This window comes from Cyclopterus lumpus, chromosome 13, assembly GCF_009769545.1.
Source record: "Cyclopterus lumpus isolate fCycLum1 chromosome 13, fCycLum1.pri, whole genome shotgun sequence".
In the NCBI taxonomy this organism is placed as follows: domain Eukaryota; kingdom Metazoa; phylum Chordata; class Actinopteri; order Perciformes; family Cyclopteridae; genus Cyclopterus; species Cyclopterus lumpus.
Window position 1 is genome coordinate 21,327,105 of NC_046978.1, and position 14,706 is coordinate 21,341,810.

At 45.0% G+C, this 14,706-nt stretch overlaps 2 protein-coding genes across 3 annotated transcripts; one reads left to right on the plus strand and one right to left on the minus strand.

Annotated features, from left to right (window-relative positions):
* Positions 1-71: 71 nt before the first annotated feature.
* On the minus strand, positions 72-10,184 carry rnf169 (ring finger protein 169). Its single transcript, XM_034548497.1, has 6 exons — positions 9,848-10,184; positions 5,208-5,260; positions 4,945-5,019; positions 4,740-4,840; positions 4,580-4,670; positions 72-3,736 (listed from the first exon to the last, which is right to left on the minus strand). The coding sequence occupies exons 1-6, from the start codon at positions 10,119-10,121 to the stop codon at positions 2,606-2,608; spliced, it is 1,725 nt and encodes a 574-aa protein (XP_034404388.1). The 5' UTR covers positions 10,122-10,184; the 3' UTR covers positions 72-2,605.
* lipt2 (lipoyl(octanoyl) transferase 2) lies at positions 10,148-13,196 on the plus strand. 2 transcript variants are annotated; one of them, XM_034548518.1, is made up of 5 exons: positions 10,148-10,251; positions 10,559-10,701; positions 11,215-11,624; positions 12,159-12,285; positions 12,681-13,196. In XM_034548518.1, the coding sequence occupies exons 3-5, from the start codon at positions 11,316-11,318 to the stop codon at positions 12,938-12,940; spliced, it is 696 nt and encodes a 231-aa protein (XP_034404409.1). In that variant the 5' UTR covers positions 10,148-10,251; positions 10,559-10,701; positions 11,215-11,315; the 3' UTR covers positions 12,941-13,196. The 2 variants fall into 2 exon arrangements, with proteins under 2 accessions (XP_034404409.1, XP_034404410.1); XM_034548519.1 differs by having other exon boundaries at positions 11,285-11,624.
* The last annotated feature ends 1,510 nt before the right edge of the window (positions 13,197-14,706 follow it).

Genomic DNA, 14,706 nt, shown 5'->3' on the forward strand with positions numbered 1-14,706 from the left:
CGTGAAACATCGTTCAACAACATTAAACATCGTTCAATAACGTGAAACATCGTTCAATAACGTTAAACATCGTTCAATAACGTGAAACATCGTTCAATAACGTTAAACATCGTTCAATAACGTGAAACATCGTTCAACAACGTGAAACATTGTTCAACAACGTGAAACATCGTTCAACAACATTAAACATCGTTCAATAACGTGAAACATCGTTCAATAACGTTAAACATCGTGAACCATGGCGGAACATCGTTCAACAACGTGAAACATCGTTCAACAACATTAAACATCGTTCAATAACGTTAAACATCGTTCAATAACGTTAAACATCGTTCAACAACGTGAAACATCGTTCAATAATGTTAAACATCGTTCAACAACGTGAAACATCGTTCAACAACATTAAACATCGTTCAATAACGTGAAACATCGTTCAACAACGTGAAACATCGTTCAACAACGTTCAATAACGTGAAACATCGTTCAATAATGTTAAACATCGTTCAATAACGTTAAACATCGTTCAATAATGTTAAACATCGTGAACCATGGCGGAACATCGTTCAATAACGTTAAACATCGTGAACCATGGCGGAACATCGTTCAATAACGTTAAACATCGTTCAATAATGTTAAACATCGTGAACCATGGCGGAACATCGTTCAATAATGTTAAACATCGTGAACCATGGCGGAACATCGTTCAACAACGTTAAACATCGTTCAATAATGTTAAACATCGTTCAATAATGTTAAACATCGTGAACCATGGCGGAACATCGTTCAATAATGTTAAACATCGTTCAATAACGTGAAACATCGTTCAATAATGTTAAACATCGTGAACCATGGCGGAACATCGTTCAACAACGTTAAACATTGTTCAATAACGTGAAACATCGTTCAATAATGTTAAACATCGTGAACCATGGCGGAACATCGTTCAACAACGTGAAACATCGTTCAATAATGTTAAACATCGTGAACCATGGCGGAACATCGTTCAACAACGTTAAACATCGTTCAACAACGTTAAACATCGTTCAATAATGTTAAACATCGTTCAATAATGTTAAACATCGTGAACCATGGCGGAACATCGTTCAACAACGTTAAACATCGTTCAATAACGTTAAACATCGTTCAATAATGTTAAACATCGTGAACCATGGCGGAACATCGTTCAACAACGTTAAACATCGTTCAATAACGTTAAACATCGTTCAACAACGTTAAACATCGTTCAATAACGTTAAACATCGTTCAACAACGTTAAACATCGTTCAATGTTAAACATCGTTCAATAATGTTAAACATCGTGAATCATGGCGGAACATCGTTCAACAACGTTAAACATCGTTCAATAACGTTAAACATCGTTCAATAACGTGAAACATCGTTCAATAATGTTAAACATCGTGAACCATGGCGGAACATCGTTCAACAACGTTAAACATCGTTCAATAATGTTAAACATCGTGAACCATGGCGGAACATCGTTCAACAACGTTAAACATCGTTCAATAATGTTAAACATCGTTCAATAACGTTAAACATCGTTCAATAATGTTAAACATCGTGAACCATGGCGGAACATCGTTCAACAACGTTAAACATCGTTCAATAATGTTAAACATCGTTCAATAATGTTAAACATCGTTCAATAACGTTAAACATCGTTCAATAATGTTAAACATCGTGACCCATGGCGGAACATCGTTCAACAACGTTAAACATCGTTCAATAATGTTAAACATCGTTCAATAACGTGAAACATCGTTCAATAATGTTAAACATCGTGAACCATGGCGGAACATCGTTCAACAACGTTAAACATCGTTAAACATCGTTCAATAACGTTAAACATCGTGAAAAATGACGAAACATCATTTGTGTTTTAACGTTGTTTGATGTGTTTTACGTGTTTGACATTGTTGAACCATGTTTCGTCATGTTGCACGTTGTTTGGTGTGTTTTACGTTGTTTGATGTGTTTTACGTGTTTTTACGTTGTTTGATGTGTTTTACATTGTTTTACGTGAATGCTGCTTCAGATAGAAAACATCAACTCTTCCTTAAAGCTTTTGTTAACAAACAGAACTCGTCCAATCAAATGACTCGTCTCTCCTCATCCACACCGGTCTGTGGAACGGCTCTGAGACTACAATACCCATGAGCCTCAGCGGCCACAGACCAAAGTCCAGAATCCACAACTTCAAAGCGCTAAAAGAACCTCCAACAAACATTCAGACTGGAAGACCGTCAGGACAGAGGTGGACCAGTAACATAGTGGAAGCAGACACTGGACCCCAAAAGACCACAGACCTTCAGCAACCCTTGAAGCCCCACAGACCCCCAGGAACCCCTGAAGACCTCCAATTTATAGAAAGAGTTCAGATTTCAGCCCGCAGCTGACTTTCATTCAGTTGTTGGTGATTTGCTGGTGAAAAGATCAGATAAATGTTCAGTTCATGTCCTTTTTCTCAACAGTTTTAAATTACGTTTAAAGTTTGCCGTCATGTAAAAACATTCAAACCTTTCGTCACTTTGCATAAATGAACTTCTTCCTGTCCGTCTTTGTGCCGAGTTAGCAAACAACTGTCTTTCTAGTGCTTCTTGTTGATTCGTCGCGATCTCCTCAGGCCACGCCTCCTGCGTTGGTTCTGGTTGGACATCCAGGACCGCAGGAAGTACTTGTTGGGGCTCCTCCGGCGGTTGGTGGTCTGGTTCTCCCGGTCGAATTGTCTCTGCAGCTTCAGGGCGATGGCTCGGTCCTGGCGCTCCTGCTGGATCTGACGGATGTACCGCTCGTCGAAGGCCTCCTGGCTGGCTGACCGGCTCCTCTTGAGGTCTGAGTCCCGCTCCGAGTTTAGGTGTTTGGTCTTCTGTTCCCGCTTCTTGCCCCTCCTTGAGGTAGACTGGTTGTGTAGGCTACTGTCGGACTCCTTCCTCGGACTCTGCGAGTCCTTTGGCACAAATTTACAGGACTGGAAACCAGAGTTCTTCGTGTACGGTGAGAACGACTGTTTTCGGCTAAAAAGCGATCCTCCACTGCCGGATTCAGGAGCGCCGACTGTCGGCTCAAAGTCTGAACTCCCTCTGAAAGTGGCCTCGCTGCTGTAGCGGATCGCAGGGACCCGGATCTTCACAGACTGTTTCTGGAAGGAGTCCGTGTCTCCGGCTAGAGGTTCGAACAGCAGCTTCCTCTTGTTGGCGGCCCTCATGCTGCCTCCATCGCGTCCCAGCGGGGACCGACGGGTCTTCGCATCCTCCCCCTCAACGTTCTTGTTGTGGAGCTCGTTGACGGGGCTCGTCAGCGTCGCCTTGGAGTTCACCTTGAGGCTCTGGCGGTCGAGTTCTATCTGCCTCCACTTCTGCAGGACAGCGGGACTGGCCTCGTAGCTGGTGGCCTTCTGCAGTCCACGGGTCAGGTTCCTGGGCGTGGACTTCACGATTGTGGGCTCCAGCAGACGCCCGTCCGGCAGGCGTTTGGGTGGCGTGCACGGCGAGCAAACAATGGGTTTAAAGTGATTGAGTTCTTCGGAGATGCTGTCGTTGCTCTCGGGGCTGATGGAGCGCTCAGGGCGGGACGGGGGGGTGACGCCCACGGGTATCGACGTTGACGAGACCACGGCATGCCAGGCGAGCCGGCGATCTGTGGTGATGGGAGCCGAGACGGAGCGGCTGTTTTCCGAGGAGAGAAGGATTCCTGCTGCGTAACTGTGACTGATGCCGACCTGAAGGAGCAGAGAGGAACACAGACCTTCAGGTACTATCATGTAACTGATATGACAAAGTCTTTGTTATGAAGAAAGAAACTGGTTGTATAGAAGTCTATGCTTCATGTCTTAAAGCTGCATTCTCTCTCCTGACCACCAGGGGGCGACTCCTCAGGTTGTATAGAAGTCTATGCTTCATGTCTTAAAGCTGCATTCTCTCTCCTGACCACCAGGGGGCGACTCCTCTGGTTGTATAGAAGTCTATGCTTCATGTCTTAAAAATGCATTCTCTCTCCTGACCACCAGGGGGCGACTCCTCTGGTTGTATAGAAGTCTATGCTTCATGTGTTAAAGCTGCATTCTCTCTCCTGACTACCAGGGGGCGACTCCTCTGGTTGTATAGAAGTCTATGCTTCATGTGTTAAAGCTGCATTCTCTCTCCTGACCACCAGGGGGCGACTCCTCTGGTTGTATAGAAGTCTATGCTTCATGTCTTAAAGCTGCATTCTCTCTCCTGACCACCAGGGGGCGACTCCTCTGGTTGTATAGAAGTCTATATAAATGACTCAATCTGTAGTTTCAAGTCTTCTTCAATACAGCATGATGTTCATTTAGTAAATGATGGTCATTTAGACTCAAACAGACCACTCTCTACGTCACTCTCTACATATGGTCAATTCCTGTTCACTGGCTGCAAAGAAGACCAAGATGGCGACAGACAAAAAGTTGAACTGGAGGCTTCAAAACATCCACAAACCAAAAAAACCTACGTCCACTTATAGGAGGCATACCAACCAGTCAGTTAACAGGGTAACCTTCTGAAGGAAGTATGTATAAATATATCCAGGTTGTGTAACTTACTCGGGCCATGAGGGCCGGCTGGGTGACGGCCTTCGTCTTCCCTCCTCGGTCCTCCACCGGCTCGCTGCAGCTCTGGCTCCTCTGAGCACCACTGAAGAAGAAGAACACAGTCAGCTGGTCTCACGGCGATGATGTGACACGATGAAGTCGCCGAGCTCACCTTGAGAGGGCGGCGGAGCTTTTGGTTTTCCTGATGAAGGCCGAGATGTTTCTGATCCTCCTGCTGAACGGCTCCTCGTTCTCCGAGTCGGACAGAAGCCCCTGAAGAACAAGAACCACTTAGAAACGCTTGTTCTGCCCTCAGGGTTCTCACACACACACACACACACACACACACACACACACACACACACACACACACTTACTGGCTCTTCATCGTGTCGGACTGACTCGTCTTTACAGTTCCACCTCTTCAGCTTGTCTCTTTCGTTGGACGCCACCTGAAACAGACAGAAGGGGCGACTGTGGGTCAGTGGTTAGCAGGTCCATCTTTCAATCAGAGGATCGGCGGTTCAATCCCGCCCTAGTCGATGTGTCCTTGAGCAAGACACTTGATCCTCAATTGCTCCCGTGGCTGTTCTACAGTGTGTGAATGTGTGTGAATAAATGTAATGTGATGCGTACGCACCTTGTGTTTGTCGTCACAGCATTTTTGGACGAGAGCCGAAGAAACGAAGCACTCTAAAGAAATGGAGGAATAAACAATAGAATAAAAATATAAACAATAGAATAAAAATATAAACATATAAACAATAGAATACAAATATAAACATATATGAACAATAGAATACAAATATAAACATATGAACAATAGAATACAAATATAAACATATGAACAATAGAATACAAATATAAACATATACAGTATGAACAATATAATGAAAATATAAACATATATGAACAATAGAATACAAATATAAACATATATAATAATACATCGAATTTATATAGCGTTTTCGAAACACACAAAGACGCTTTACATAAGGCATAGACATACAAAACTAAACTAAATAGAAAGACAAAGAGCAAACAAACAAACAGAACATTTCAGGTAAAAGACCTCAGGCAGCGGGTTGGGGCTTGGAGGGGGAGGAGGTCTGAAAGGTGGGGAGAGGCCATGTTTAGGGCTTTGTAGGTGGTGAGTAGTATTTTAAAGTCTATCCTGAATTCGACCGGGAGCCAGTGAAGGTTGCGTAGGACCGGGGTGATGTGGTCATAGCGGCAGGTGGAGGTGAGCAGTCGAGCAGCAGAGTTCTGAACACACTGAAGTCAAGTCTGGAGGTCATGAGGGCATGGAGGAGAACTTCAGTGGTGGCAGAGGACAGGGAGGGCCGGAGGAGTGCAATGTTCCTGAGATGAAAGAAGGCAGTTTTGGTGATGTGGTTGTCGTGGGGTAGGAAAGAGAGGGTGGGGTCGAGGATGATACCGAGGTTGCAGTCCTGGGTGGAGGGGGTGACGATGGAGCCATCAATGTCGAGAGAGAGAAGGTCTGGGCTGAGCGGGTGAGGGAGTTAGGGCCAATGAGTATTTCAGATATATTGCAGTTGAGTTTCAGAAAGTTCTGTCGCATTCATGCTTTTATATCAGTGAGACAGGTGGTGAGAGTGGAGTGGGAGACTGAGGTGATGGTCTTGGAGGAGAAGTAAAGTTGGGTGTCGTCAGCATAACAGTGGAAGTCAAGACCATGACTATGGATGATTGGTCCAAGGGGAAGGATGTAAATGATGAAGAGGAGGGGACCGAGCACAGAACCTTGGGGGACACCGTGGGTAACTGGGGAGGTGGAGGATTTACAGTTGTTTATGGCAATGAATTGATGTCGGTCTGAAAGATATGAGGTGAACCAGGAAAGGGCAGAGCCAGTTATGTCAAGAACTGGAGACGTGAGAGGAGGATGGAGTGGATTGAGATGATTTTGTTGTTGATAAAGGATAGAAATGAGTTGCATTTGCTGGTGGTGAAGGATGTGGAGATGGTGTCCATGGGCTTGAGAAGTTTGGTGATAGTTGAGAAAAGCTTTTTTTTGGGGGTTGCTGGACCCAGATTGGATGATGGAGGAATAGTGAGAGGAGCGAGCGGTGTTGAGGGCATCTTTATAATGTTGTTGGTGGAGTTTGAAGGCATCAAGGTGAACAGTGAGTCCAGTTTTGTTGGCAGAGTGGGTGAAGGATACGAGTTTGGATTTTCTGGGACCGACGACATCAAGACAGGAGGAGAGTGTATCATTATAGTAATGGACCAGGGCGGTGGGAGAGGCAGTCGATAGGTGATAGCCAGGTGGTCAGAGATGGTGAGGTCAATGCTGGTTAGATTACTGATGGTAACGCCGGAGGTGCAGACCAGGTCAAGTGTGTGTCCTTTTTTATGGGCGGGGAAGTGGACATGTTGGGTGATGTTGAAGGAGGTAAAGATGTCCAGGAGTTCTGTTGTGGAGTCAGATGAGTCGACGAGTAGCAGAATGGATGTAGAGGTGGAGCAGAGTTGTGTGAGTCAGACAGATCAGAGGGGAAAGCAGGGTTAGGGTCGGGGGTCGGGGGTCGGGGGGGTAATGACTGCAGTGACCAGGAGTTTGGGACCAGACCGTTTAGAGACACGGTGTTCAAATGAAGAGCGAGTCGGGGGGTTATTGCACTTGCAGTGATGTTTTTGCGAAAAATGGTGGCTATTCCACAGAATATGAATATATGAATAAAAATATATGAACAATAGAATAAAAATATAAACATATATGAACAATAGAATAAAAATATAAACATATATGAACAATGGAATACAAACATTTCAGGGTAAATAAATAAGAATGCTGAGACCGTTGTGAAAGAAAAACAACAAGGATTAAAGACTCCTAATAATTGTTTGTTTAAATAAATAAACTGTATAATACGTATGATTCCAAGATACAAGTACTTGTACTGGAGTACTGGAGTAATACTGGAGTACTGGATTAATACTGGAGTACTGTAGTAATACTGGAGTACTGTAGTAATACTGGAGTACAGGTGTACTGGAGTAATACTGGAGTAATACTGGAGTACAGGTGTACTGGAGTAATACTGGAGTAATACTGGAGTAATACTAGAGTACAGGTGTACTGGAGTAATACTGGAGTAATACTAGAGTACAGGTGTACTGGAGTAATACTGGAGTAATACTAGAGTACAGGTGTACTGGAGTAATACTGGAGTAAAACTGGAGTACTGGAGTAATACTGGAGTAATACTGGAGTACTGTAGTAATACTGGAGTAATACTGGAGTACAGGTGTACTGGAGTAATACTGTAGTACTGGATTAATATTGTAGTACTGTAGTAATACTGGAGTACAGGTGTACTGTAGTACTGGAGTAATACTGGAGTACTGGAGTAATACTGTAGTACTGGAGTAATACTGGAGTACATGTGTACTGGAGTAATACTGTAGTACTGGATTAATACTGTAGTACTGTAGTAATACTGGAGTACTGGAGTAATACTGGAGTACAGGTGTACTGGAGTAATACTGTAGTACTGGATTAATACTGTAGTACTGGAGTAATACTGGAGTACTGGAGTAATACTGGAGTACAGGTGTACTGGAGTAATACTGGAGTACTGGATTAATACTGTAGTACTGGATTAATACTGTAGTACTGGAGTAATACTGTAGTACTGTAGTACTGGAGTAATACTGGAGTACTGTAGTAATACTGGAGTACTGGAGTAATACTAGAGTACAGGTGTACTGGAGTAATACTGGAGTAATACTGGAGTACTGGAGTAATACTGGAGTAATACTGGAGTACTGGAGTAATACTAGAGTACAGGTGTACTGGAGTAATACTGTAGTACTGTAGTAATACTGGAGTACTGGAGTAATACTGTAGTAATACTGGAGTACTGGAGTAATACTGGAGTACTGTAGTACTGGAGTAATACTGGAGTACTGGAGTAATACTGTAGTACTGTAGTAATACTGGAGTACTGGAGTAATACTGGAGTACTGTAGTAATACTGGAGTAATACTGGAGTACTGTAGTAATACTGGAGTACTGTAGTAATACTGGAGTAATACTGGAGTAATACTGGAGTACTGTAGTAATACTGTAGTAATACTGGAGTAATACTGGAGTAATACTGGAGTAATACTGGAGTACTGTAGTAATACTGGAGTAATACTGGAGTAATACTGGAGTACTGTAGTAATACTGGAGTACTGTAGTAATACTGGAGTACTGTAGTAATACTGGAGTAATACTGGAGTAATACTGGAGTACTGGAGTAATACTGGAGTACTGTAGTAATACTGGAGTACTGTAGTAATACTGGAGTAATACTGGAGTAATACTGGAGTAATACTAGAGTACAGGTGTACTGGAGTAATACTGTAGTAATACTGTAGTACTGGAGTAATACTAGAGTAATACTGTAGTACTGGAGTAATACTAGAGTACAGGTGTACTGGAGTAATACTGGAGTAATACTAGAGTACAGGTGTACTGGAGTAATACTGGAGTAATACTGTAGTACTGGAGTAATACTGGAGTAATACTGGAGTACTGGAGTAATACTAGAGTAATACTAGAGTACAGGTGTACTGGAGTAATACTGTAGTACTGTAGTAATACTGGAGTAATACTGTAGTACTGGAGTAATACTGGAGTAATACTAGAGTACAGGTGTACTGGAGTAATACTGTAGTACTGGAGTAATAATGGAGTAATACTGTAGTACTGGAGTAATACTAGAGTAATACTGGAGTAATACTGGAGTACTGGAGTAATACTAGAGTAATACTAGAGTACAGGTGTACTGGAGTAATACTGTAGTACTGGAGTAATACTGGAGTAATACTGTAGTACTGGAGTAATACTAGAGTAATACTGGAGTAATACTGGAGTACTGGAGTAATACTAGAGTAATACTAGAGTACAGGTGTACTGGAGTAATACTGGAGTACTGGAGTAATACTGGAGTAATACTGTAGTACTGGAGTAATACTGGAGTAATACTGTAGTACTGGAGTAATACTGGAGTAATACTGGAGTACTGGAGTAATACTGTAGTACTGTAGTAATACTGGAGTAATACTGTAGTACTGTAGTAATACTGGAGTAATACTGGAGTACTGTAGTAATACTGGAGTAATACTGGAGTACTGCAGGTTCATGACCTCCTGGTTAAACCTATTATAAAGTTACAGTCTACGAGGTTGGTTAGTGAAACGAATACCCGGCGGGCTGCGCTGCTACGGTGGGCTGTGAGCGGCCGCCTCCCCGGTACCCACACTGACCTCTCCGGGTGTTGCGGTCCCTCCTGCCCGCCCCGCTGCTGCTCTTCTCGGGCTCGCTCCTCCTCCGGAGCCGCTCTCCGCTGCCGGGGCGTCTGTGGGCTCGTCGGCAGGCCGAGTGACAGGAGGGCGGGCTGTCACCGGGCTGCCCGGCCGCGCACCTCTTTGCCTCGTTCTCCGGCGGACTGGACCCGGACCCGCGCCCTGCTCCGTGGCCGTACCGGGGCTTGCCGCTGGCCGGTGTCCCGTGCCGTTCGGCGGACCCTGCGGCCGCCATCTTGCCTGGTGAGTCTTCTCGCTCAAAACAAACCCCGCCCTGCGCGTCCGAACTGCGCGAGCGCTGCGCAGATTGGATGCGCGCGCAGCCCGCCAACTCGGCGCGAACCGTCCTCTGACGTCAGACTTGGGTAAGACTTCAAAATAAATATAACATATAACATATATAATATATAACATATGCTATGATATATATCTCTCTCTCTCTCTATATATATATATATATACCTTTTTCTTTCTTTCTTTAAAAAAAATATATATATATATAACTGTATGTAACGTTATATTATCTGTATATTTAGTCTCTGTCCAACTAACTTGAAATGGAATACAAAAAACAAATACGAGGTAAAATATGTTAACATCCTCAAACACATCAAATGAATAAACGTCTGTAATGAATACAAATGAACTCGTGGAAGTGTTCCCTATCTGCAGGCGGCAGCGGAGTGCTGCTGGAACCGGAAGTAGATATATTTCACCGTCGAGGAAGAAAGAAGAACCACAACAACAATGGCGGCGAGCAGTGACACGAGCCGCTAGAGGAAAGTCAGTAGAAAGAAACACCTGACGACAAACAGGTGATTTTAATCCGGAAACGTTCAATATTTCATATATTTACCTGTCAACTTCATGCATGATTTTACGGCATGATTCATTGATTAATACATTAGTTGTAATTCACAGTATTTTAAAAAATAATATCAATGTAGTTTTTGAGGGGTGAAATTAAAATAGAAAATAGAAATAACACGAAAAGTGCTGGGAATTCTTAAATGGAGTTACAATACTATTTGGTATATTGTGTCTTTTTTACCAGTTAAACTGCAGATAAGCAGTTCGTTTTTATAATATTATACAATATTGTAATCTATTAATTAAAGTACAAATTAAGTTTATTCACTACATTAAAAAGCCATTAAACCATTAACCCCTGAATTAAAAATCAAAGCCCTTTATTGTCCTAAATCTAGGTAAACCTGCTCAATGGTGGTCTTTATTATTTAGCTGAATCTCTTGATGTTTTGGACCATCAGTCCAAACCGTAGCTCTGAACCTTATTTAGTGACCTCATGTCTCTAAAACCTCCTCAGGGCCATAAAAACCACGTTGACACACCGGATTGAACTGCTGCTTTGCTTTGTGTGTTAATGCCGCATCCAGTCCCGGTCTGCTGGTCTGGTTAAGGTATTGGATGCAGGGCGGCAGGCCGGTGGTGGATGTGGTGCGTCTGGGCCTGGTCTCCTACCAGGAGGCTCTGCGGCTGCAGCAGTTCTACGTGAACCAGCATCGGTCTGGTCCGGCTCACACTCTCCTGCTGTGTCAGCACCCTCCGGTCTACACCACCGGGATCCGCCACAAACCATACCCGGCCCCCCTGCTGGACCGCCTCCGCCTGCTGGGGGCCGACGTGCACCACACCAACCGAGGAGGACTCATCACCTTCCATGGGCCGGGACAGCTGGTCTGCTACCCGGTCCTCCACCTGGGCAGCTTCAAGAAGGTGATCCATCGTGGGTTTGAGTTCAATGTGTAATAATGTGTGTATTAATGTGTGAAATAACGTGTGTAACAACGTTTGTAACAATGTGTATTAACGTGTAATAACGTGTTAATACATATTAACGTGTATTAATGTGTAATGACGTGTAATAACGTTTTAATACATATTAACGTGTATTAATGTGTAATGACGTGTAATAACGTGTTAATACATATTAACGTGTATTAATGTGTAATGACATGTAATAATGTGTTAATACATAACGTGTAATAACGTGTATTAATGTGTAATAATGTGTTAATACATAACGTGTAATAACGTGTATTAATGTGTAATGACGTGTAATAATGTGTTAATACATAACGTGTAATAACGTGTATTAATGTGTAATGACGTGTAATAACGTGTTAATACATATTAACGTGTATTAATGTGTAATGACGTGTAATAACGTGTTAATACATATTAACGTGTAATGACGTGTAATAATGTGTTAATACATAACGTGTAATAACGCATGTTCTGTTCCCGCAGAGCGTCCGCTGGTACGTCTCTGAGCTGGAGAAAACCATAATCTCCATCTGCACCAGGTTTGGTCTTGAAGCGTCCACGTCTCCTCACACCGGCGTCTGGGTCGGAGACAACAAGATCTGTGCCATCGGTACGATGAACGGAGACTCATCAGTGGTTTTGAATCGTTTGGTTAAATTGGGTCAATTCTTTGGGATGAAGTGAAAGAATTAAAGTTCCTCTGAGGTACAACTTAAATAGGAGCTGTGGTTTTATTTGGAACATTTTAGGATTTAACATTTGAGATAAACCTACAAGCATATTTTGATCAATCAATAACCCCAATTTTGTGTTGAACCCCTGAATTTGCAACTAGATTAAAATCAAGGTACAAAATAATCTGTTTACAACCCCATTTAATCCTAGCAGAAATGTAAGTCATGACCTTTTCCATTAATTGGTCCCAGATTGTAATATTCACCTCAGTGCCGTTAAATAAGCTCAACTTCCTGCAGGTGAAAACCTCTAAATCTCTCTTCTTTGCAGGAATCCACTGCGGCCACTTCGTCACGTCTCACGGCTTGGCTCTGAACTGCAACACCGACATGTCGTGGTTCAGCCACGTCGTGCCATGCGGCATTGTGGGTAAAGGGGTGACGTCACTGAGTGCCGAGCTGCAGAGGGACGTCGGTGTGGAGGAGGCCATCCCTCACCTGCTGGACGCCTTCAGGGATCAGTTCAAATGCCGGCTGATGGACGGACAAACGGCTGAAGCTGAGCCTGACGGCGGTGGATCGTCAGCGTAGAAACCGACTCAGAGATTAGATGTTCTTAAATGTTATGCTTTGTACGTCCAGTCAGCTTCTTCCCTCTGTGGCTCAGTTAGTTCAGAACTGTTTCAAACGGTTTCTTTTGCATTGTGTGGTTTGTGATGGCACAACCTACATAGTTTATGGCTCTTGTACTGCAATTCATACCAAGTCATAACTTTGTCACTGGCGTCAATTTTGTTTTCTGTCAATTCAGTGAATCTGGCGTATATAAAGTATTGAGTGTTAAATATATAATTTTGATTGTCATCAATAGTTGATACCACGCCCCTGTAGTTGACACCACGCCCCTGTAGTAGACACCACGCCCCTGTAGTTGATACCACGCCCCTGTAGTAGACACCCCGCCCCTGTAGTAGACGCCCCGCCCCTGTAGTAGACACCCCGCCCCTGTAGTTGATACCACGCCCCTGTAGTAGACACCACGCCCCTGTAGTAGACACCACGCCCCTGTAGTAGATACCACGCCCCTGTAGTAGACACCACGCCCCTGTAGTTGATACCACGCCCCTGTAGTAGACACCACGCCCCTGTAGTTGACACCACGCCCCTGTAGTAGACACCACGCCCCTGTAGTAGACACCCCGCCCCTGTAGTTGATGCCACGCCCCTGTAGTAAATACCACGCCCCTGTAGTTGACACCACGCCCCTGTAGTTGACACCACGCCCCTGTAGTTGATGCCACGCCCCTGTGGTAGACACCACGCCCCTGTAGTAGACACCCCGCCCCTGTAGTTGATGCCACGCCCCTGTAGTAAATACCACGCCCCTGTAGTTGACACCACGCCCCTGTAGTTGATGCCACGCCCCTGTGGTTGATGCCACGCCCCTGTAGTAGACACCCCGCCCCTGTAGTAGATACCACGCCCCTGTAGTAAATACCATGCCCCTGTAGTTGACACCATGCCCCTGTAGTTGATGCCACGCCCCTGTGGTTGATGCCACGCCCCTGTAGTTGATGCCACGCCCCTGTGGTAGACACCACGCCCCTGTAGTAGACACCACGCCCCTGTAGTAGACACCACGCCCCTGTAGTTGATGCCACGCCCCTGTAGTAGATACCACGCCCCTGTAGTAGATACCACGCCCCTGTAGTAGACACCCCGCCCCTGTAGTAGACACCACGCCCCTGTAGTTGATACCACGCCCCTGTAGTAGACACCCCGCCCCTGTAGTTGATACCACGCCCCTGTAGTAGACACCCCGCCCCTGTAGTTGATGCCACGCCCCTGTAGTAGACACCCCGCCCCTGTAGTAGATACCACGCCCCTGTAGTAGACACCCCGCCCCTGTAGTTGATGCCACGCCCCTGTAGTAGACACCACGCCCCTGTAGTTGATACCACGCCCCTGTAGTAGACACCACGCCCCTGTAGTAGATACCACGCCCCTGTAGTAGACACCCCGCCCCTGTAGTTGATGCCACGCCCCTGTAGTTGATACCACGCCCCTGTAGTAGACACCCCGCCCCTGTAGTAGATACCACGCCCCTGTAGTAGACACCCCGCCCCTGTAGTTGATGCCACGCCCCTGTAGTAGACACCACGCCCCTGTAGTTGATGCCACGCCCCTGTAGTTGATACCACGCCCCTGTAGTTGATACCACGCGCCTGTGGTTGATGCCACGCCCCTGTGGTAGACACCACGCCCCTGTAGTAGACACCACGCCCCTGTAGTAGACACCACGCCCCTGTAGTAGACACCACGCCCCTGTAGTTGATGCCACGCCCCTGTAGTAGATA

Bases quoted from the DNA above. Each gene is read 5' to 3' on its own strand.
- rnf169 (XM_034548497.1), bottom strand. From the start codon at position 10,121: ATGGCGGCCGCAGGGTCCGCCGAACGGCACGGGACACCGGCCAGCGGC. The intron at 5,020-5,207 runs GTGCGTACGCAT...TGTCTGTTTCAG, and splicing joins GCTGTGACGACAAACACAAG to GTGGCGTCCAACGAAAGAGA. The intron at 4,841-4,944 runs GTAAGTGTGTGT...CTTGTTCTTCAG, and splicing joins TCCGACACGATGAAGAGCCA to GGGCTTCTGTCCGACTCGGA.
- lipt2 (XM_034548518.1), top strand. From the start codon at position 11,316: ATGCAGGGCGGCAGGCCGGTGGTGGATGTGGTGCGTCTGGGCCTGGTC. The intron at 11,625-12,158 runs GTGATCCATCGT...CTGTTCCCGCAG, and splicing joins ACCTGGGCAGCTTCAAGAAG to AGCGTCCGCTGGTACGTCTC. The intron at 12,286-12,680 runs GTACGATGAACG...TCTTCTTTGCAG, and splicing joins CAACAAGATCTGTGCCATCG to GAATCCACTGCGGCCACTTC.